Source organism: Sphaerodactylus townsendi, linkage group LG05 (assembly GCF_021028975.2).
Source record: "Sphaerodactylus townsendi isolate TG3544 linkage group LG05, MPM_Stown_v2.3, whole genome shotgun sequence".
NCBI lineage: Eukaryota > Metazoa > Chordata > Lepidosauria > Squamata > Sphaerodactylidae > Sphaerodactylus > Sphaerodactylus townsendi.
The window spans coordinates 74,963,339-74,985,542 of record NC_059429.1 but is presented as its reverse complement, the minus strand read 5'-3'; the positions used below and the strand labels follow the sequence as shown (position 1 = coordinate 74,985,542).

General features: G+C 46.5%; 1 protein-coding gene across 5 annotated transcripts in view; it reads right to left on the bottom strand.

The window, feature by feature from the left end:
• Positions 1–21,222, bottom strand: part of SLC6A9 (solute carrier family 6 member 9) — a 52,897-nt gene extending 31,675 nt beyond the window's left edge. For 2 of the 5 annotated variants that reach the window (XM_048496012.1, XM_048496008.1), the window contains exons 1-2: positions 20,902–21,222; positions 14,356–14,501 (exon numbers count right to left, since the gene is read on the bottom strand). Coding sequence is in view for 3 of the 5 variants with exons in the window: in XM_048496008.1 (XP_048351965.1) it covers positions 14,356–14,374 (19 nt within the window). In the remaining 2 variants the exon portion in view is untranslated. Of the gene's footprint in view, positions 1–1,086; positions 1,210–14,355; positions 14,502–19,994; positions 20,233–20,901 lie in introns of those variants that run through there. The other 3 variants (XM_048496011.1, XM_048496009.1, XM_048496013.1) reach the window with 3 other exon arrangements.
• Between the last annotated feature and the right edge of the window lie 982 nt (positions 21,223–22,204).

The window sequence follows — 22,204 nt, the reverse complement described above, 5'->3', positions numbered from 1 at the left end:
TGGTCAGAGCAAGGCATTCCAAGGCTAGATTTTGAAAAAACTTCAGATCGTTTCGGGCAGATTCATGCACAGGTCTATGCACCATCCATCTGAGAATATATGGGAATCCTTCAAATGCTAAGAAATGTGAAATGAATGAACAGATCACTAGCACAAATCACCCAGAGGTTTCTTAAGAGAGTTTCTTCCTTCTGGATCACCTGTCTAACAGGAGGGATGGACAAAGTGACAACAACCACCAAGGGGCCAAGGTAAGACATGAATTCTCTCATATAGCCTTGTGGGAACAACGTCGGTTACTCTCACAGAGGAATGTGGCAGGAGCTGCCTAACCTGTTGTAGCAACAAATCCATGCAGTTTGTTTTGTAGCCCACCGTCCCACACCTTATATCATTCTCTGGCTCACTCTAGAGGCCAAGAGAAGACACAGCAGGCAAAATGTACTTAATGTATAATCTGCAGAAATGCAGTGATGATTCCCACTTTGGTGGCAGCGGTAAGCAGTTCTGATTTCCCACTGGCACACATAGAATCCCTCAGGAGATAGTAGGCAGAAGCAGCGGCTGGAGTCCCAGGAATGGGAAGGCAACTTTGTAGGAGCTCACAGGTGCCCAACAGAGGATTGATACATGTGTAGTATATCCATTGATGTTTGTTCCCTCTATGAAGTCACACCTCCAAGAATCCAATTTTTAATGCCAGCCTCCTCCTTTCATAAAGCAGGTGGAACAGCAGCCAAGGAGCCCTTCCCCAGTGTATTTATGTGCTGGGTCCCTTCGCCACCACTTTATGCATCCCCACCCTCATGACAAACAGCCTGGCAGGGATGTGTGAGGAACATTGAGCTTGGCAATTCCTCCCCTCCTGCCACTGTCTCCCTGGGAGCCAGCACAAAGAGGCTTTGACAGAGTGCAGTTAGCAGCTTTCACTGAATCTCCGGTGTTAACTTCTCCCCTTCCCCCCAACAGCAACTTGCTGTGGCGGCGGCAGCATCCCCTTGCTAGCTACGCTGTTATGCCCATGCATGCACACATAAACACATTTACCAGTCCTTCCTCCCCAACCCAAAGCTGCTCCCCACTGACCTGCTCTTGGGGGCAGGGAACCCCTTGTCTGCTCATTCCTGATATCTTGGGATGCTGCTAGAGCTGCTGCCGATCCTTTCTTCACATCCAGCCCTGCTGCTAGTGGGACGATGATGTGCTTGCCTCTCACTCATGAACTTGGCATTACTCTCAGTTCAGTGCCTCCAGTACCACGCTGCCCCTGCCTGCCCAGTGCTCAGCACCGCCCTGCCCAGCACACATCAAATTGCAATATTCAGAGTCACAAGGTTCTACCGCAGCTGTGTCCCACAAAAAGCAGGAGTCCCGGCCTCTGGAGATCCCAGCAGCAGCAGCTCTTTCCTCTGCTATTAAGATTTCACCCCAGTGGGCAAAAGGTCATTTCTTCCAGCTTTCCCTGTCTATGCCAGTCCACCCATATGTACAACCTGAAACGAGATGACTACTTCAGAGGGAGCCTAGACCAGTGGTGGGATCCCAACAAAACCTGCCTTCTTCCAGCTGGAGCCAACGAGGCTGGGACTGGTAAAGCAACACCTGGATGAAGCTGGATCTCAGGCAACACTTGGGGGATCTACATGACGTGAGTTTGTTTTCAAAGTACAGACCATCCCCTTTGCTTTCCAGAGGCCCTGAACAAAGTACAGAGTTGCCCTTCAGAGGCCCTGGCATGTGCTGGCTTCCCAGATTGTGCTCCATCCCCCCAACTAAACTTATCATTTTGACCCGGGATCAAATGCATCCACATCCCAATGCACAAGGCACACAATGCAAAGAATCTGTTTCACTATAGAATTAACAGTATTGGCATGGTAAACAAATTCAAGAAACATTTTATAACTTTATACAAAAGCAGGAATCTGGCTTATCTGAAACCAGGCTCTGCAAGCCAATATTGCCATTCTGACATGCAAAGAAGCTTCGCTCTGCCTCTCTAGCACCAGCTGGAAGCGGAGATTCAAGGAACTAGATCTCAAGTGTTTGGGACAGGATTTGAAGGTTTCATCCAGTACTGGCATAGCCCTTTCCTGTCTGCCCAGCAGGCATACTGTGGTAAAAGAGCCAGCTCAGCCTAATAAAGCCTCATTAGCAGCATCCAGCTGTTGGCCATCTCTTCTCTTCAATTAGCTAAAATTAGGAAGGGGGGCTGCCTCAAAGATGGGCTCAGACCCCATAGTGCCTAGGCAAAAAGCCAAGCATCTAGAAGGGAGGGGGCCAAGAACAGCTCTGTCCCCCCTGGCTTCTGAGGCTGTGATGGAGACTTTCTTCAAAACAGCCCTGCCTGGCTCCTTGAAGGCAGGATATCTGTCACAGGCGGAAGAGTTTGGCCTTGCTGGACTTGGTGGAGACAGGCATCATGGGTTGGATCTGATTTCATAACAGCTCATTCACAGTACTCACATAGCTGCCCCTCACTTGGCTATTTAAGTCCTGGCCTGACCCACAGATGGCTTTGCAGGGACTTTTCTGCCTGGACACACCTGTTGCAGGGTATCCTGGAAAGCCCAACCAGTCCCAGAGGTTTGAAGAAGAAATTGGAGCCACAAAAAAAGGCAGATCTAAAGCTTATACATATGTAGCTCCCAAACCAACGTGAAATGTATCCCACTATGGCTAGACCTGGGCCCCTTCTGCACATGCATAATAAAGTACTTTCATTCCACTTTCAATGCACTTTGCAGCTGTGCATGTATTATGCTGCCATAACCTGAATTTGCCAACCAGCTATCCTGCCTACTCACACTAGCATACTTTTTGTTCAGTGAGACTTAGAAGGCAAAGCCCAATGTTCCTTATGTATGCACAGAGAAGGAAAATGCCTCCTATTGCCTTATTTGAAAAAGAGTTGCTTTTCATACCCTGTTTTTCTCTAAGGAGTCTCAACACAGTTTACAACCGCCTTCCCTTCCCCATAACAGACACTTTGTAAGGTAGGTGGGCCTGAGAGAGTTTGGAGAGATCTGTAACTGGCTGAAAGTCACCCAGTAGCCTTCATGTGTAGGAGTGGGAAAAACAAACCTGGTTCATCACATTGGAGTCTTATGCTCCAAACCACTATACCACACTGGCTCTAGAGAGTCAGTTCTAGATCACTGCATGGTTGAATAAGAGATGCTTAGATTAGTGCTGTTTTTCCATTTTGAGTCTCCATCCCACCATCTTCAGCTGCATAAGCTGAAGGTAAAACTATCAGGTGGAAGGAAGAACAGTCAAAAGTGCAGCTCCACAGATCCAATTGTGAAGGGGAGCCGATTTCATTCAGTCATCCCAGGATGTTCTCCCTCTGGGGTACAACATGCCACATCCTTTTGAATAAGCTCTCAATTCCTCCTGACATCATCATATTCATTCCCATGGTAACCTTTAGTGAGGTCATAATGCTCAGATTAGACCATATGGTGCCACAGTGAGAAGTGGATAGCTTGATGAGGGTGATGGAACAAAGCACTTTGTGTTTCCTCCAGATTTGGGCTCTTTGCAGGAACAGCAAGAAGTTGATCCTCATTCTTCCTTTTGTCTTTTGCTCTCTGCCTTGTTCTGTCCCTTTTGTGATGCTCCTGCGCCTATGCTTCATGACAGAACACTAAGCATTCCCACCTCCCTGATATGGCTTCAAGCGCCCCAGCTGTTTTATGAGCATCAATGTCCAAGGAGTCAAATGAGGCATGAATGAGACAGCAGAACATGGCAGAGAAGAGTGGCAAAAAGGGAGGAAGGGTAGAAACCAGATGGGAACTTGGGGCTTGACATTGCTACACTTGGATGGGGCATGGGCCAGCAATGCTAGCTTATGGGAGCTGGCAATCAGTGAACAATGCTAGCTTAAAACCATTTCCATTTCCCAAAACCTTCTAACAATATTGCTGCAGAATAACCAAAGTAAAGAACATGCCAGGAAAAAAGCCAATTCAACCAGAAGTTGAAGCGACATGGGCCTGGCAAGATGGGGATCCTAGGTCAGGTAAAAGGCCCCTAAGGCTAGGGGAGATTTAGGCATCCTGCTTAACAGGTCAAGCAAAAGTACAGTCAGCTCCTCTGCTCTCCAGAAACCCTATATCTTGGCACAAAACCTTTAGAAAAAACTATGCTTGGACTGTGAGTATAGCATCCTATTGTGGAGAGCTACCTATGACCACCATATAAAAGGAACATTCCCAAACCCTTCAAACTGGGTACACTCTTGTCCTGGAAGGCCACACCCATCAACTGGGCTCCCAAATCTTGAAGTGAATAGGAAGCCTAGTCATTCCTTTTAAAATGGCCTCTGCGCACATTTCCCCACTTCTACAATGCACCATCAAAATGTGTTTCATAATGTGCATGCCCACGTTGCTTCCCAGGACAAAGATGTTTGCTATGTTCTACAATCCAATGAATCTTCCTAGGATCACTGCATATACATTTTGACAACCTGTATCACAACTGCACTATGGTCATCTGACTGCAACATCTATGGAGGAAGTGCACAACTTTTTGGACCCAACCCTTCACTCAAAATGCACACGGATGTATACCATATAAATATATGAATCTTATTCCACCTAATTCAATATTATCCAGCTCTCTGTGATCTTGAGCATAGAAAGGTATGTCTGATTCCAACTTCCTGAAGATTCCCGGAATTCAACATAGGAGCTTCTGCGGGTGTTCTACCACTGAGCCAAAGTCACCCTTCCTTCCCTGAACACTGCCCCACGTTATGTTATCTTAAAGCCTAGCTTTGTTCCTGGCAAGGTCGTCTTCCTCTATATGTCTTTCTCAGTTTCCTAGGTGCAGTCACAAGAGAAATCACACACTCCCTGGATCCAAAAAGGGTAGTGGCAAGGTTGAATTTTTTTTCAAATTCGTGGCCATATGGGATTTTTCCAGGCTTAGGGCATGAAGTAAAAAGATAATCTCTGGCCAAAGGCCATTGCCTCCAAGCAGGGGAAATCTGTGAAAGGGCGCCAAGAGAGGACATGCTTCAGGGTTCATGGCTAAATCAAACAAACTAGAAACTCAGAAACCTTTTGCTTCCAAGAATTTGCTCAGAAAGAAAATGCCTGCTGTGAACTGAAAACATGGCTTTCGCCACAGGAGTAGTGGAGGGGCCTGATATTTCTACTGAATCATGTGTTTGGTTGGTAAATTTCCTGGAAGGAAGTTGCAAAAGACAGAATGATTCTAATGCACAAAGATGAATTCTGAATATATCCCTTCTCATGTATATGTACATCTCACTTCGCCAGAATAAAACAGCAGTGAGTTTTTGCATAATAATAATAATAACAATAACAATACACTGAATACATGCACTTCTCATTTTCTAACAGCCCTTGACCTTAAGTAGCAGCGGCCTGTCTCTTTCACAATTTCTTGGGTGTGACATCCAGGGTACCAATTGAAACAACTCAGTAAACCTATGCAACAACTTTTCTGTACATATAGGAACTCCAGCAACTATTGAGACTCAATACAGCTATTGAGATTCTTCTTGTCGCTACTCAGCACAACAAAGCACTTTCAATTTCTAATGTTGCCTGAACAAAATAGTCAGAACCGGTTTGAAGATCAAAACACAAAAGCATAAATGTAAACAAAGTCTCAATCTTTGAATGACCCTTCCTAAGCAATTCTTATAATTGGATTTAAAGTTGCTCAACTAACACAGCAACACATGAGTTGATAGAAACAAGTACAAACCTCTCAACAAGCCTGGCTGCTACAGAAAGCCTTGGCACATTCCCTCTATGAAGGACATTATCATCACAGCAAGGTCTACAAAATATTATATACTTTAAGGACTAGGGTTGCCAGCCCCAAGTTTGAGAAACAATGGGAGATTTTGCAAGTGCAGCCTGAGTCAGGCAGGGTATAGGTTGAATTCCTTCCCTTTTGAATCAGCATAGGATGTAGGAGACAAGCGTTCCTGCGCACACAGTGGAGAGGATCCTGAAGAAACTTACAATAGCAGCAACTGCTGCATAAAGAAATTGTATTGGGAAATTGTTTACAGGGAGGCTGAGGGACCAAACAAAGTCCTTGTGATGAGGTGTGACCAAACCTGGGGGGTCTTCTAGCACTACAACACTTTGATGTTTGTCATTTTAAAAGGAGTGGTTTATAAATTGTCCCTATAAAAAAAGTTTAGAGGTTTATAAGTTGTTACTTCTGTAAAAAAAGTTGCTGTTGATTTTGTAAATGAATGGTTTAATGATATGCAGTGACTGTTGTCTGGCAAAATTTTTATTAATTAAGAATGATACATTACAATTGAGTTTGAGCCATCAGTGTAGTTATTATTACCGTATAATCATCACCTGGAGGCTGGCAGCCCTAATAAAAACTGAGCTTTCGACTACTGGTCATGGAAACAAGTAAGAAATCATTGCCATACAATGTGATGATGCCACAAGTTTAGGCACTTTAAGGGTTAGACAGCTTTTAGCAATGACAGCTAAACATGAAACCTCCACATTCAGTATGCTTCTGATCATCAAAGGGGCAAGCAAGCCAGAGGTGCAAGCAAGAAGGGATGGCCAAGGCTATGGTAGAGCTGTTTTTAGCCCTTAGGCAAACTCTACTCTTTAATTAACACGTCTCTTTACTGAAAACAGGCCTAATACATCATTGAAAAAACACAAGGGGGTGTTTTGAAAAGATTATATTATTAGATCATCTCAGAAGACTAAAAAAGTATTGACCAATTCGGATAGAGCGATTAGAAAAGACATCTGTAAATCCACCTATAGTTCACCAAAGCTTTTAATACTGGAATTATGAATTAAGCAAAACTGATAGTTTATTTTTTCAGCTTTTTGTCATAAAGCAATATGCAGGCTTTGAAAAAAATCCAAAATACTTATCAGGCAAATGAAGAGTTTTGCATTACTTAAAAACTTGTCAACAGAAAAAGATCCAGTAAAGGTTATCAAGTTGTTAATATTTTTAATTCTTTCAGACCCATCTGTCAGGAAATGTCTATGCCAAAAAAAAATCTGTATTACTTAAAATATCATGCAGTATTAACTGACACTATTATAACCCATGAACTGCTCAAATGTATTTAATGTACCCAAGACTTTTTTTTGTCCTTTACACTGAAGAGTAGTGACTCACATCTACTTTCTCTGTATCAGGAAGCAGTGAAATAGAGATACACTTTCTGCTCTAGGATCTCCCAGGAGGAGAGGTATGAAAGAAATCTGTTCAGTTTATCAGGAGTTGCACAAAACTTTGCAATCTAAATCTCAAGCAGAGAAAGCAGTCTGTGCCTGATTCAGAGGCAGGAAGGGAGAAGACATCCATGTGTGCCATGTTCCACAGCAGCCTGCGTACTGGCCCAAAAGTGTAACTGTTTGGGGAAGGGGAATGCATGAGTTTTTATCAACTGAGGAAGCATGTTAAGGGAAGGGGTTTAGCTGCATTTCTGGCACTGAATGTGAAACATCAGAGAACCCAGACTCATGGCAAGTACAAACTGAACTATGTTTCCTTTTCTGCATTAACAAAGGGAACTTCCTCAATCTCACTTCCTACCTTCCTGAATGCACTAAATGAATGAGATGCATTGGCAACCAAGCACTTTCTGAATAACCTAGAACAAAAAAATGATCCTATATGCCAAAGAAGCTTTATTTAGGGCAAATATATATGTGGAAAAAATATAGGGCAAAAATATAATGGAAAATAAATACAAACATATTTAAAACATAGATCAAAAACAAATAAAAAACAAATATAAGAATAACAAGCTAATTTAAGGCCAAAATAGATGTTTTAGTGGCATTGCCCTTGTGTTGAAATACAAGTCAGTTGATTTCTCCATAAAGGGAACGGGAGGATGTTTAAAGTGCAATATGAGTAGAGAAGAGGAGGTACTAAACTTACTAAACTGCACTCTCCTCTATGATATTGCTTTTGCAGGGAGAAATGAGGGGGAAAGCTGTGCTCCTTGAGTGGAAGTCCTTACGCCAGCAGAAACCAAGCTATTCTCTGCTGGATATCAACCAGCTGTTCTTGGTCAACTTTCTTCTTCAGAACAATGAAAAAACATTAGAAATTCTCATCCAAGTTGAAATCTAGCCACTATGTTGTTAATTAGCTCATTATCCAAACTCATGAAGTTGCTAGCAATACTTAAAAAGCTGAAACTTTTCTTCCATAGAAAAAAAGGTTGTGGAAAGTAGAAAAAACACAATTATTTAAACTAATTATTCACAAAGTTGAATAAATGGAACTTTGTATGTATAGAATTGAAAATCTGTTTTTAAAGTGACCTTGCAAAATTTGGAATGTTACATTCAGTTTTCTATGGGGGAAATGGGGTGGGAAAGGGAGGGAAAGGGATATATCGACAAGGAAATAGAGTTGGGGACCTGTGGAATGCAGCTCAATATTAAATGAAGAAATCTTGACCGCTCCACACCTGATACCCCCCCCCCACACACACACCCATTAGTATTCCTACCACTGCCCCAATTCTCATCTGTATCTCATTTATTCCATGCATTTTACTGCATGGTCAACATGATTTCTGCAGTCGCATATGCTGCAAACTTGCAGCCCCAAAGCTGTATCACACTCTCTGCAAATGAAAAATGTACACACCAGCATCAAAGCAAAAGTCTAGAGGAGAAAAAGCTGTCAACAGCCAACACTAAGAAGTATTGTACCCAAACCAGTTTCTGATATCAAAAACTCATGTGTGAAAATTATGTTAATTTTGAATATTAGATTCTACATTTCTAAACTGCAGTCCAGGATCCCAAGGATTTCAACCCACTTCTTGGGATTTATGTTCCTAGCTCTGAATAGGTGGGGTGGCTAATGCAGTGGAGCTCTGTGAGCGTGGATTAGGCTGTGCAAGTCAGGGATAAGCTTAGATACTGGCGAGAGCGGCCTATTCCCTAGGTATGAGAAGAGATCCTGTCTGGCTACCACATCCACAGGTGGTGGTTTTTGTCTATCATTACCGGAGGGCAAAGAGGTGGGGGGAGAAGTCCATGCCAGGCACATACATCCTCAGGTGACTTTCTCAGGCCCTGCTGATGGTTCGGCCTCAATTCTCCGGGGCTGCTCAGGCAGAAAAACCCTTCAGCCCCCCTTCCCCTGCTCCCCCTTATTATTCCAGGCAGAGGCTTCCGCAGTCCAGTAAAGACTCAACACCCACAGCGGGGGTGGCTTGGCCAAGTGCCAGCCTGCTTGAGCCAGGGAATGCTTCTTCAGCCTCCACATCCAGGAAGAAACCTGTCCCCTAACTCTTGTACCCCACAGCCTAGCAGAACAGAGCCCCCCGTGCAGCCTGCAAAGTTTGCACCACTGGCACCCCTGTGTCCTGTTGCCCTCACTCCCCCAAATTCCCCCAACCAATGCTGCAAGCCCCCAAGCAGCCAGGAAAGCTGTCCAGGAGTCAGGAGCTTCTGGCAGGGGCTGCCATGCAAACAAAGGCAGCGGCAAATCCAAGGACAAAACATAATGTCCTTAAAACGAGCAAGTGAGAGTGTCTGGCACTGAGTGGTTTTGGGGTGTGGGGAAGTGCCCCCTGAAAAAAGCACACACACACACAGACTTCAGGCACTGTCAGGGCAGGAAAGGGAATTTATGAATGGATCTCAGCTTTTGAAGAAAAAGGCAGCTGCCCCAAGAGCCCAGCAACCTTTCCCTCCCAGCTTATCACTCTCTTGCTGATCCACAGCTCTGCCAGATGGCTCCCCAGAGAATCAAAGCTCCCATAGTCACCAAGGGTTTTGCTACGCAACCTTGCAGTCAAGTGCCACCCCAGTAGTTGGTGGTTCTCGCACATTATCTGAGCCCTGATCCTCCTGTGAGCAGTCTGAAGGGATGCTGCTGTAGCTGGCTGGAGCCCAGGCCTTGTCCATCTGGAAGTAGTGGGTCAGAGCTGTTTTTCTCAGGTTTTTCTCACATTTGGCATTTCTCCATAGCCTAATGTTTGCAAATGGTACTGAAATGGTCCCATATGCAAAGGCCTCCAAGCCAGAACTTGGGGCTGGGGTCCTAGAATCCCCAAATATGCAGCAAGTGCTTAACATCCATAAAAATGTCCTTTACCGTACATACAGCTATAAAGAGATATTTTAGCATATTTTTATATTGCCATGAACACTGCTTGCCCCTGCTCCGTTTTATCTTCAAAACAACAACCGTGTTTGGCAGGTGAGACGAAGAGAGAGTGAATGATCCAACCATACCCAGCTTGATAGCAGAGTAGGACCTGGAACCTGGGGCCCCCACATGCCAGTCCAACAGTCTAACCACCACACTACTCTGCCTGACTGCTACACAACTGAGAAATCATTTCCATCCCTGCTCCAAGCCTTTTATATCTTATGTAAATCTAGATGTAGGAGGATTTGTTGGGGGTTATCACTAAATACTGGGGAGAACTGAAACAAAATGTTCCAAAACTGGCCGCAGGGGCACACTTAACACCCAACACAGCAGTTTCCTAGTGTCGTACCTTCAAACTCCCTCCAAGTTCTTCATGTTGGACTGTATTACTCTAACACATTTTGCCCACAAAAGTGTGTAAACATAGCTGTACTATGAACAAACACACTCCTGATGTCTGCTCTGTGACTTGGCACTGAAAATGAGGCTCCCCCCATGTGGTGCTTTCTTGAAAGATACATTGGAAGGAAGTGGACTTATGCTGTTCTTCTCCCTATCTGATAATTCTTTTCCCCAACTAGTGCTGAGCGTATGCAAAATGGTATGACATTAGAACAAGGATTTCACCCTGCAGGACCAGGATGTGTATTTGACCCTTAGGCAAATGTGGGGGCCTGGGAAATAGTGGATGGAACGGTAGCCATTTTGTTGTTGTTCTCACATTGTTTTTTCAAAATCCTAAAACTGACCACGGGTTCAATGAGGCTGGAGGCCCACAAAGTATACAATTCACCAGTGTTTTGGCAGGCTTTAGCCTAAGTTATATTCTTCAATGCCCTGCTTTCGCCCTATCTTAAAGAAGTGGATCCTTCCTTCATTATCCAGACATATGCTTTTTTGGAAAGAAGGAAAAATCCTCTCGCTCCAGTATCAGAAAAGCCATGCACTCACAAATAATCCAATGGCTAGCTGACTTGGATAGAGGCTGGCTAGAAAAACATTGATGGGACACAGACACCTGCAAACTTATCGATTAGTTCCACTGTATAAATGCTATCACCAGGTGAAAGGAGAATGAAGAACTTGCTTATAGTTTTGTGCCTAGCTTGCTTTATATCTCCCAAGTACTGTGAAACTGTAGTAGTTTTCCACTTCATCAGACTGAAGCATGCTGTGTCACTTTGGGTCACGGTAAATAGCCCAAGCCTTGGCATCTCGAGGCACTTGAAGTGCCTGGCCATTGTAAATATCAACATAAGCAGTAGTACTAACCATCAGATATTTTTGAAGGCAAGTTGAAAACAAAGGGTTCACTTCTTGTCTACACAGAGTATAGGATTCTATTTGCCATACAAGCCAGGCTATCACTACAAGCTCCAGATCTCACTACTTGTACTAATAGGCCTCCCATGCTTTATGGCCTTTATTATCTTTAAGACTATTTTTTTGTTCCATACAACTTTCCAATTGAAACCAGTAAAGGAATATAGTTGCACAGATCATATAATCAGTCTCAAATGAGGGTTCCTGGTATCAGTCTCAAAACAATGTTCAAAGATGGGCAACTCAAGGAATACTCATCTCCAAATTATCCCCTAGCACAACATCTTGCTTCGTGTTACTCAGATTTACAAAAAGGCCCCATAGGCCTTTTCCCTGAGTATTCTGCTTTATGCCATGTGAAAATATCAGGACAGAGATGTCCCTAAAGACCCCAGGATAAAATTATTTTGTGGGAATACAACCGGGCCAGCATTCAGGTGAAGAAAGAGAACTAGCAAAGAGGGTGAAGTAGGCTTCAACAGCAGAAGAAAGTGAATGGAGGCAGAGTGACAAATAGATTCTGATGTACCTTTAATTGCCCCCTTGTTTGTCTCTCCTCAGAAATCTTTGTGGCTGTCAGACCAGGACATCCTGTGCCAGGTTGTGTTTGTTTATTTAGGAATGGACTGCAGCAAGCCGAGAAACATGAGATCTAGTATGAAACCTGCCCTACAGTAATCACTGAGCTTCCCAAAAGAAGGATCACAGACAGCTGATCCATTCTTTTCCAGACACACAGAGGGAAGCTACTGGCCATGAGATGCTATTCCTGCCTTGAGCTAGGAGATTAATGGGTGATGGGTTTATGCTGCTATTTCAATGATGTCCAGGCAGCTCAACGAGGGGATTAGCTCCTTCTCTGTGGCCAGAAAGCTCCAGTGGCTGTCCCAGTGACCTAAACACCATACAGTCTGTGGGGATCAGTCTAGAACTCCAACAGCAAATGAAATAGGTAGTGAACTGTGGGTTATTGCTGATTTATTCCTCTCTTTTCCTCCCCTAGTAGCATATACAAACATCCTCCTTCTGAACCCTACCCACAATAATACATGGCTACCAGAGCTGGTTAAATATTGACTCAGAAGAGATTTATCTTTCCAAAACTATGCTGGACCTTCCTTTCCACACATCCCACCTTTACTGCCCTGTGGCATAATGATAACTCCAAAGGGCTCCAGAGGTATGATGGGGAGCTAGAGAGCAGGAGGGCAGTAAAAATGATATCAAGGGAAGAAGAAAACAAAAGTACACAAGATAGTATACATTATACATCAAAGGGGCAGTGGAAGCTGTGCAACGGGTGCAGCACTCCTGGCATTTTTGAACACGTAAACATGTGCACACATTTGTAGTGGGCCTGTTTGGATGCTCCCTAAAGCAGCATGTAAAGTTGAAAACAGCCAACTGACAGGCGAGCATATGAAACAGAATTCTTTTACCCACACCCCTTGCTTCCCAGATTAAGCCAATCCGGCCTGCAGCACCATTAAGGCCAGCAAGTGGGCGAGCGCATCTTTATGCATCACCTCCATTCATCTGTATGCAGAATGGCTAATCTGTTTCTAAAGCACAACTGCTCTCAGTTGGATTGGCATGAAATCCAATGGAGCATCAGCAAAGGCAGCGTTCTGTTTACACAATCCCTAGATTCAAAAGGGTGTATGTGAAAAAGTAAGCAAGGATATTAGTGTTTTGGATTTGTACACATGAAGCTCCTGAAGACAGTGTAAAAGAAAAGCATCAAGCAATGCACCACAAGGTGTGCCAGGGAATGTGCCTGTGAAATGCTATAGAAGAAAGAAGTGTCCTTTAGGCACGGAGTGCAAGGGATTCTGTGTATGTCTGCAATCTATATATGCTGCAGCTATCCAAGCTTCCCCTTCCCCCATGCATCCCAGGCCTGAAGCTGGCACGGTGCCCCCTGGCTGGGGTGCAGGCTATTTCAGGCGCCTCCAGGGAGCCTTGTTCTCCGTGGATGGAGAAATCACAAACACAAGGTAGCAGTGTGGTTGAACCCAGCTTTTTTCTACCTGATGGACTTGTGTTTGCCTACCAATGTTTGGTGACATTGCAACACTTTGCCAGGGGGAGAGAATGATATCACCTGTACTTCTGGGAAGGAATCTGATTCTGGTAAAGTTTGCATGGGAAAAGTACAGCTTTCCTCTCTGTTCCCAGAACATTTGCAAGACAGGGAAGAGCGATGGGCCAAACAAGACAGTGCCTCGTGATGTACAGTCCAAGACAAATAACCTTCCCCTTCCACCATCATGAGTTGTTGGGTCCATGGCATGACCCAGTTCTCAGACCCCCCTCCTGCATGTTCATGTGTATACAAACCATATCAATCGGATAACAGTAGCCGTAATCTACTAACATGGCCACAATTCACTCTCACTACAGTCAAGCTGCATGTTCAGAATAAACTTCCTTTGCTCTTCCTCTCCACCCCTTCCACTGTCACCAACTGACTCCAATTATTAAATATCAATTAGTGGTCCCAAGATTCCCTCCACCTTCCTGCTTACTTCTGTGGCAGGCCAGACAGGGCAAGCACGAGCAACTGGGAAAGGCAATTAACAGTGGAAGCTACATGTAACACAGGCTGCATCCAAGCACAAGGGGCAATATTCATGCTTGAGGAACAGAGAAGCAGGTGTGTGTGACAGAACCAGAAGGTTAAGCCTAGCACGAAGAAGGCAGGATTTTTCTGCAGCTAAAAGTTCCAGGAACTGCTCCATTTCTGCCTTAGACCATTCAGTCCCATGGCTTGCCCCATGCCTAAGAAGCACCATCAGGCATATTCCATTTCAGACTAGACATTACAGGATCCCTAGGAGATCCCCATAGACTTACCAGCAACCCCTCGCTGCATTTTTCTGCCATGATTGGGGGCTGTGATATGGGCATCCACCTCTCCACTGTCCTGTCTTGCTGGCTAAACTTCCCAGGCTACACAGAGACCTCAGACGGCAGCAAAATTACACCAAGGAAACAGCAAGCTGTGGAAAAGAAAAAAGGCACAATTCAGAGAATGGGGACAAACAAGAAATTTGCTTCCCTTACCCTAAATCTCCAACAGGAAGAAGTCCCTCCAACTGGTTCCCCACTAACAATGGAGCTCCAGCAAACCTCTTTTTTTTTACTGCCGTAATTAGACTGTTGACATAAAACAGATATCCAGAGATAGTAAAAAGATGGGAACCATGGAGGATCTCAGAATTAGGATGTACATGCACCCTGGCTGCCCCATTGTTTCTAATCCATTCAGCCTGCTGCCACCTCTGAACTGGGAAGAGGCAGCAAGGATTACACATGGTTGGAAAAGAGCATCGCTAGTGCTCCAGGCAGAGGAAGTCTTCAGGGCACTGAGCACACAGAGGGGCACAGCTGCCACCAAGGACACAGATGGGAAGCAATTGCTTTCCACCCTGGTGCACCTAGTCACGTTCTGGGTTGGCTTTGCGATTATGCCAGAGACCAGGTGGTCCTGCCAAATGATGAAAAGAGGAAAGGAAATTGTCCACCCACTCCCTGATACAATACAGAATGGGAAGGGAAAGCAGCTTCATCTTCAGCTATTTTGTGTGTATGTGCATATGCACATGTATGTATGCAAGGCATCTGCCTGCCCATAATGGGAACATGTCTGTAATGCAGCATGTCTGTAGTACAGAAACATAAAAACGAATGTATGGTCAATGAAGGGAAAGTATTTCAAGAAGAGAGAAAGCACGGGTGATGTCTTTACATTATAGCAAATGGAAACAGGGTGGAGAAGGAAAGGGTGGGATTAGTGGCGTTTCAAGGGCCTGAGTTGGTAAGATAAGCAGTTGAGCATCCCCCCACTGTCTCACATACTGACATTTCAGGCTTGGAGTACAAACCCTGACATCTGCTCTTTGTGGGACAGTGCTACAGCACTATAGCACAGAAGGTATCGTGTGGAAGGGGGCAACCCTAGATCTTTATTAAGTCTCTTAACCCAAGGGGGGCCCAAAGTCATGTTATTTGGGGGTGAGGTTGAGGTAAAATGGCCCATGGAAATGAAATTACACAATTGAAAATACACCCTTTTAAACATTATATAATGCTCCCAAGAACATGCCTTTTGCAAGGATAGAGCCCTAAGAAATTTCCTTCCCCACCCCAGCAAAAGACTACTTGAGTGCCCTGCTACCTTTCCTCTTTATACTGTGAGGGCACAACTGCCTTGTCTTGCCACCTAGAGAGACTAACTTGTCTAATTTGACTGTAGCGGGGGGGGGGGGGGGGATCGAACTTTCCCTCAGCCTCATCACCAGGCTCTAGTGAGAGTAAAATAGAAACTTTAATATCATTGTATCCCCAATCAAAAAGTATATTTGAACTTGAATAACTGAAAGGTTCTGTGATCAGAAACTGGTAGAATCGGGGGGGAGGGGGGTGAAAATGGAAAAAATGTATAGATGAAAGAAAAATATTAAATGTAACAAATGTATGAATACTCTATACAATAAAAAAAATAAAAAAGAAACTGGTAGAATCCTCAGGACCCTGAATATTGAGGGATAATTACAGCAACTGCCAAGAGGCGTATGCTACAAGAAGCAGTAGGGTCCCTTCACGGAGGTCACGGCCATCTTTCCCACATCTAGGGCAGAAGTGGCTACACTGAAAGACATGAGACACATTTACTTCCTGAAAGCATCAAAGAGCAGTTCCTGAACAGTTAAGACAAAAGGTGAATGAATAGACTGAAGCAGTAGACAGTCAATATGCAAGTTACATGTTGTAGACTAGGCCTTCTCCTCCACCTTATTTACTCTTAAAATCATGTTATTGTGGATTAGATACCTTAAATTCATCCCACTCATAATGAGTATTTCCCCCTGTTTCAAAGCATGATGCTAATAACATCTACTTGTAATTTTAGAGTATTCAAAGCACTGAACATGCCTAATGTTATCTGCCTCTTAAGATTGAACAGCACTATTATCCCTATATTTTAGATTCAGAAGGGTATGTGTGTGTATGCATACATGCTTGCACAGAGCTTCTAGTTACTAATCTAAGGCTGTCTAACAAGCCCAATGCAAAGGGCAGAGTCGAATGAAGGATCTTCTCTTCAGTCAGTGAACCACAGGAAGGAGCAGTTGTGGCACCTTAAAGACTAACACTGTGACATAAACTTGCACCAACTAGACTCCAGATCACAACACAAGTCTACAAAAGTATATTCTAGAATGCATCTGTCCTACAAGATTTCTTTTTGGCTTTCCTGCAGCAAACTAGGAATGGCTGTTGTGGGTTTTCCAGGCTTTGTGGCTGTGGTCTGGTAGTTTTTCCTCCTAAGATTTTGCTCATTTCTATGGCTGGCATCTTCAGAGCATGTCACAATAGGATGTATTCCTCTCCATGACACAGACTCGAGGGATGCTCAAACACCTGCTAATTCAGATCATATCCCGTTTACAGGTTGTAAACAGACAATCAGTTTGACAAAAAATTTTTGTCAGCGTTTGACAGGTTGTTTCATGGTATTGCTTAATAAGTGTCCAGTACAGCACAATTGGTTTTTCACACATCCATGTTTTCATACACCCTGGGTGATTTCTGCTACCCCTGCTGTGTAAGTGCTCTGCTGAGCCACAATTGTTTAAACAGACAATAAAATGAGTAATTAAATCACTCATAATGAATGGTGAATTTCAATTCAGTCCTGCCCTTCAGCGTTCACCTGCATAAAACTTGTGAAGCTGATGGCCACCAATCAGTTTGTATTATTACTGTGTTTCCACGTGTGCAGCTTTGGGGAAATCTGCTACACAGTGGTTCAGCAGATGTTCACACGGCATAAACGAAACAGACAGAGTGACTGGTTCACACTGGATTGCTCCCTTAAACTATGGTACGTTTGACAGTCAAATGTGTTTGCAATGAAACGAACACCTCTGGTCTTGCTGAAATGGTCACTACACTAACTCTTACGATGCTGATTTACAATCAATTCATACAAAACATATACGTGCGACTGTATGTATGCTGTACTGCCCATATCGGGACTCGGGAGGTGGGGACAACAAAAGGGAGTATCTGTAAGGTTGCAGGGATAAGTACTGTATAGAAATAAATTCTGTGGAGGGGAGGACAAAATAGCAGCAATTTGGGAAGGAGGAAAATTTTTAAAGAAATAGTATGTTATCAGTATAACCACAACAATTAAAACTGGGTATGGAATTCATCATCTGGAGAATTGTAGTCATTTGGTTAAAATGCAAATCCCAACATTTGAGAATTCAAAGGCAAGCTAGAAAGTGCTTGCTGAAATCCCAGAAGCCAGATGTATTTCCTCTGGGCAGAAGGTAGAGTTCTGATGCCACCTCATGACAATCAGGAAAAAAAATAGGCAAAATAGTCTAATTTAGATACTTCACAATCAGTCCTTAGCACAAAATCTAGACAACCTTGGCATAGTGGTGTGTGTGTTTTAAGTGCAGAGCGCAGTTGGGTGTATAAATTGCTAAGCGCAGGAATTTTTGCCACCTTTACTTGAGGTAAAAGGTGAAGCCTCTGCTACTTCTATACCAGGAAACAGGCCCTGTCATAAACAATATGCAATAACAATCTCTCTGCTAGGGCTGTGGCTTGGTTTCGCTTTCCGAGACTGCTCCCGGTGCATCCAGCAAATGCACAACGGCAGGGACATGGCATCCGAGGAGCTCAAGTTTCACTGCCCAGAGAACGAAGGCAAAGGAAAGGCAGGGCGAGAACAGCTTCCCAGGGGCTTCTTTGCAGGGCTACTAGGACTGCTTCTTCACCAGAAATAGAACAGGGAACTGCATATTAATGCCCATAAAGTTTAAAAAGGGCTTCATTTCAGGACATGAAAGGATTTGGCTTAAAAACAAGCTCAAAAGCAAAGTGAGGCAGTTTTGGGGCTTGAGGTGAGCGTGCAACACCACAAAGGAGTATCACAGGAGCCAGAGAAGAGGTTAGGCAACCAGAAGGACTCTAAGGGGAGGCTGGAACAGAGGCCCTTTCTGCACCAGGGTCCAACGGTACGTGGAAGGACTTCCTCGAGCTGTCAGGCATCAGAGGAGAAAAAAACTGCATCCTAAATTGGGAGGCAGGGACAAGGTGACACAGAAAGTATTCTGTGATACCACCTCTAACCCAACCCCTAGGCTGACTGAACAGCCCCCACTTGAGACAGAGACCGGAATGATGTTTCCCTTTTCATTCTCAAGCAGCCCTTGTCCTGCCAACAAACCCCTAGCAAATTGGGATGCAGAAAAGTTTTCTGCTCAGCCATGCCAAAAACAAGGAAGTGCAATAAGAATCCCGCAAAAGAGCTGGGTACATCTCACAAAGGGACCTGGAGGAGCTATGCCCAGGGATGGCACTATGTCTCAGAGCCACTTGTCACAGACCCCACACACTCTCGAGAGCGGGATGCCTACCTTGTCCTTGTGGCAGAGCAATGAGGAACACCCCTCCCCATTTTGGCACAGTGATGGGAGTTCCCCTGCCAACGGTCTCTCAGCCAACTGAATAGGCTTTGGCAGCCACATATCAAAATTGTAAGGGGATCAGAAGTTCTGTGGGGGAAGCCAATAAAGTTACCTTGGGAGAGGCAAGTGACAACTCTGAGAAGGGTGCCGGAACCTGTTAAGAGAGGTGGGGATATATTGCACCTTGAAGAAGCCAGGCCCCTGCTCTGCCAAAGCGTCACATTAGCAGGAGCCAGATCTTCAGTTATGCTTGCTACTGATTCACCTCTCAAAGCACCACGCAAGGAATGCTGCCCTAGCCTGAGTCTTTCTGGTTCTTTAAGCAGCTGAGCATGGAACATGAGAAACTGAGAAGCATCTAACTCACCCTGGCAGATTCTACATTCCAGTCATGCAAACTGCCTGCCGCTGAAACACCTTTATGCAGTTTGCTTGTATGTTATTATAGGGCCATCCCTACTGGTCTGGATGCAGCCCTTTCAGAATGAGTGCAGGGGTTGCACCCAGGGACTCACTTCAGCCACTTTCTTCATCCCGCATCCTGTCTGCCGCCCTGCTTGTTTGTCCTCCTGACCTTGGAAATAAAATTGTACAATTTGGAGCGCCAAACTGACTATCTGGGGTTATTTCAGTTTGCTGCAGCAAAACCCACAGAGTCTTGTGGCAAAGAAACTGCTCCCCCTTACCTCTTCTCTAAATGCAACTCACAAATGCCCATTAATGTATCTAATGAAGTGGGTTCTGTCTCATGGAAACGGAAACCATAACCAAACCTATTTCTTCCTTAAGGTGGCCAAAAATCATTGTCTCAGTATTTGGTGGAAGAATACATGTATCCCAAATGGAATGTTGCTGCTCCCTTCCATTCTTCCTGTGCAATCCAGGGATATCATTCCCCGATGTGAAGCAAGTGCCGTGGCCCTCTGGCATGCACGTTAGTGAATCTATGACTTCAAACCCAATGTCATGCTGCACACGATTTCCCTACTCATGCCTCCTAACCTGTTGCTTACTGGTATTGATTCCTCCTCGGCATCGTTCATTTCCTTCCACAGCTCCAAAGTCTTTCACGTTCAGCCTGCCGCTGTTGTGTCCCGTTGATGTGCCCGCCCTCTCCAGGGCGGCAACAATCCATAGCAGTGCTACATTGAAGCACGAAGTTTTGGCTACTAAAATCGGCAGGAGAAAAACCAGAACCCCCCAACTACCGCAGCAGGAGCCGCTCCCTAATTCTGCCTCTACGAAAGAGGAATGGCCTGGGGAACCTGGCCGGAGGGGGGGGGGGGTGCTGACTCGTGTGTGAATGCCCAGGGCCTGGAATTAGTATGGGCAGCAGGACTCTGGAACTGGCAAGAGTTGTCACAACATGACACCACCCCAGATCGCTACGCCACTTCTCCAACCAACCCGCCCCCCCGGCACTGCAGGAGCCGAACCGTCCTTTGTGACCGTACGATCAACCCCCCCGGCACCAAGACAGTGCAGCAGAGCCGCAAGCACCTCGGGGTGCCAGTCCCAGGAGGGTGCGCGGTTCCTTTAAAAGCCGCCGTAAGGGCAAGGACGGGGGGGGGGGGGTTGCATCAGCCGCCACGTGGGAGCCGCTCCACGCTCCTCCCCTGCACATGCCGGGGTGGAAAATTCCAGCGCGTGGACCCCCCGCTCCGGCCCCGGGAAGCGCCCGCCTGCCCCGCCTTGGTCGGGCCGCCAGCCCCTCGCCGCTCCGCCGCCCCCGGCCGGGATTGGTTCCTCTCGGGGCCCGAGGACCCCCCTGCCGGGTTCCCCCAGATCATGACAGCTCCGAGGAGCCGACCGCGGCTGGCGAACTGGAGCGCCTCTCTCGGTCCTTCGTGCGGGACGGATCCGCACCGACCCCGGGCAGCCCTTCCTCCCAGCCCAGCCCAGCTCTTACCTGCTCCATGCCGAGGCCGTCCGAGGCTGCCTGCTGCCGAGCCTCGCGTGTGCCGGGCTGGAGCTTGGCGGGCGCGCTGTCGAGGTGGCTCCCCTCAAGGAGACCGTTGCATCAGCCCTCGCCTCGCCTCCTCCAGCAGCGGCGCCGCTTCCTGCGAGCCGAGCTCCAGGCGCGTCTAGGGGCGAGGGGGGCGGCGGCGGCGGCGGAGGAGGAGGACGGTGCCTCTATGCAGAAGCCGACGACGACTCTGCGCCGCGGGCTCTGGGGCCGCTGACTTTAATGAAAGTTTGGGTCGATCGGCGGGGAGAGCTGGCCCCGCCCTCTCCCCGCCAGCTCCGCCTCGCTAATCCCGCCCCCCGCGTTGATTGGGGCGCGCCTGCCGCTTCGAGGTCCCCCTCGCCCTGCCTCTGTCTGGCCGCTCCGCCGCTGGGGCGCTGGGGCGGGGGCGGGGGTGGGTGGGTGGGGGCGCTTGGCCAGAGCCCGGCGGACGCGGCACCTCCGCCCGCCAGCCCTGTCAATGCAAACTGTTGCCACCCACATGACAGGGGAAGCACGCACCTCCAGCCATGTAGGCGCTGGGCGGGTGGGGGGAGGACCGGGTAAGCGCGCGCGCATAGCTAGCAACCGGGCGGGGGGCTGCGGGAGTGGGTGGGCGTGGAGGCACGGAGGAACCGCTCCCGGCGAAACTGTAGCGGCGGCCGTGCACGCACTCCGATCAACAGGCGCAGCATACCCAGCCAGGAGAACATGCACATTTCGTCGTGGGAACGTGCCTTGCCTAACGCACCAATGCACAACTAGGAGGCCTCGCGTCAGCCCCGGACCCTCGCAACCCGATAGAAACACGTTAAAAAACCGCAAACCGAGCAGCACCATGGACAGCCACCAGCAAAATGTTTGGGTAGGACAGCTGACGGCCAGGGATGCTCCCCTCCAGACGCACGTGGTGCCTACGGGGCTCTTGCCACCCATAACACATGCCTGCTAGGCTTTGAAATGCCACCGGCTCTTTCTTCTCTTTGCAGCCATCATACCTGACAGTCACTGTAATAGATGCCCACCCTAACCTTTGCTCGCACAGGCTTGTCATGCGGCCCCCGCCCTTCTCCAGCCTAGATCCCTTCCCCTGGAATTGTTTGATTCTCCGCACGCGCAAGTCCGAGTGCATCTGGCTCGGTGGGTCTCGGGGATCACATTTCCACTCTTGCTTTGCGTCTCAAACACTGGCCTCCGGCAATTCCTCCTCCCCAACTCAAATTTGTCCCAGATATTGTTAATCATAAAGCCAAAGGAAGGAAAGGAG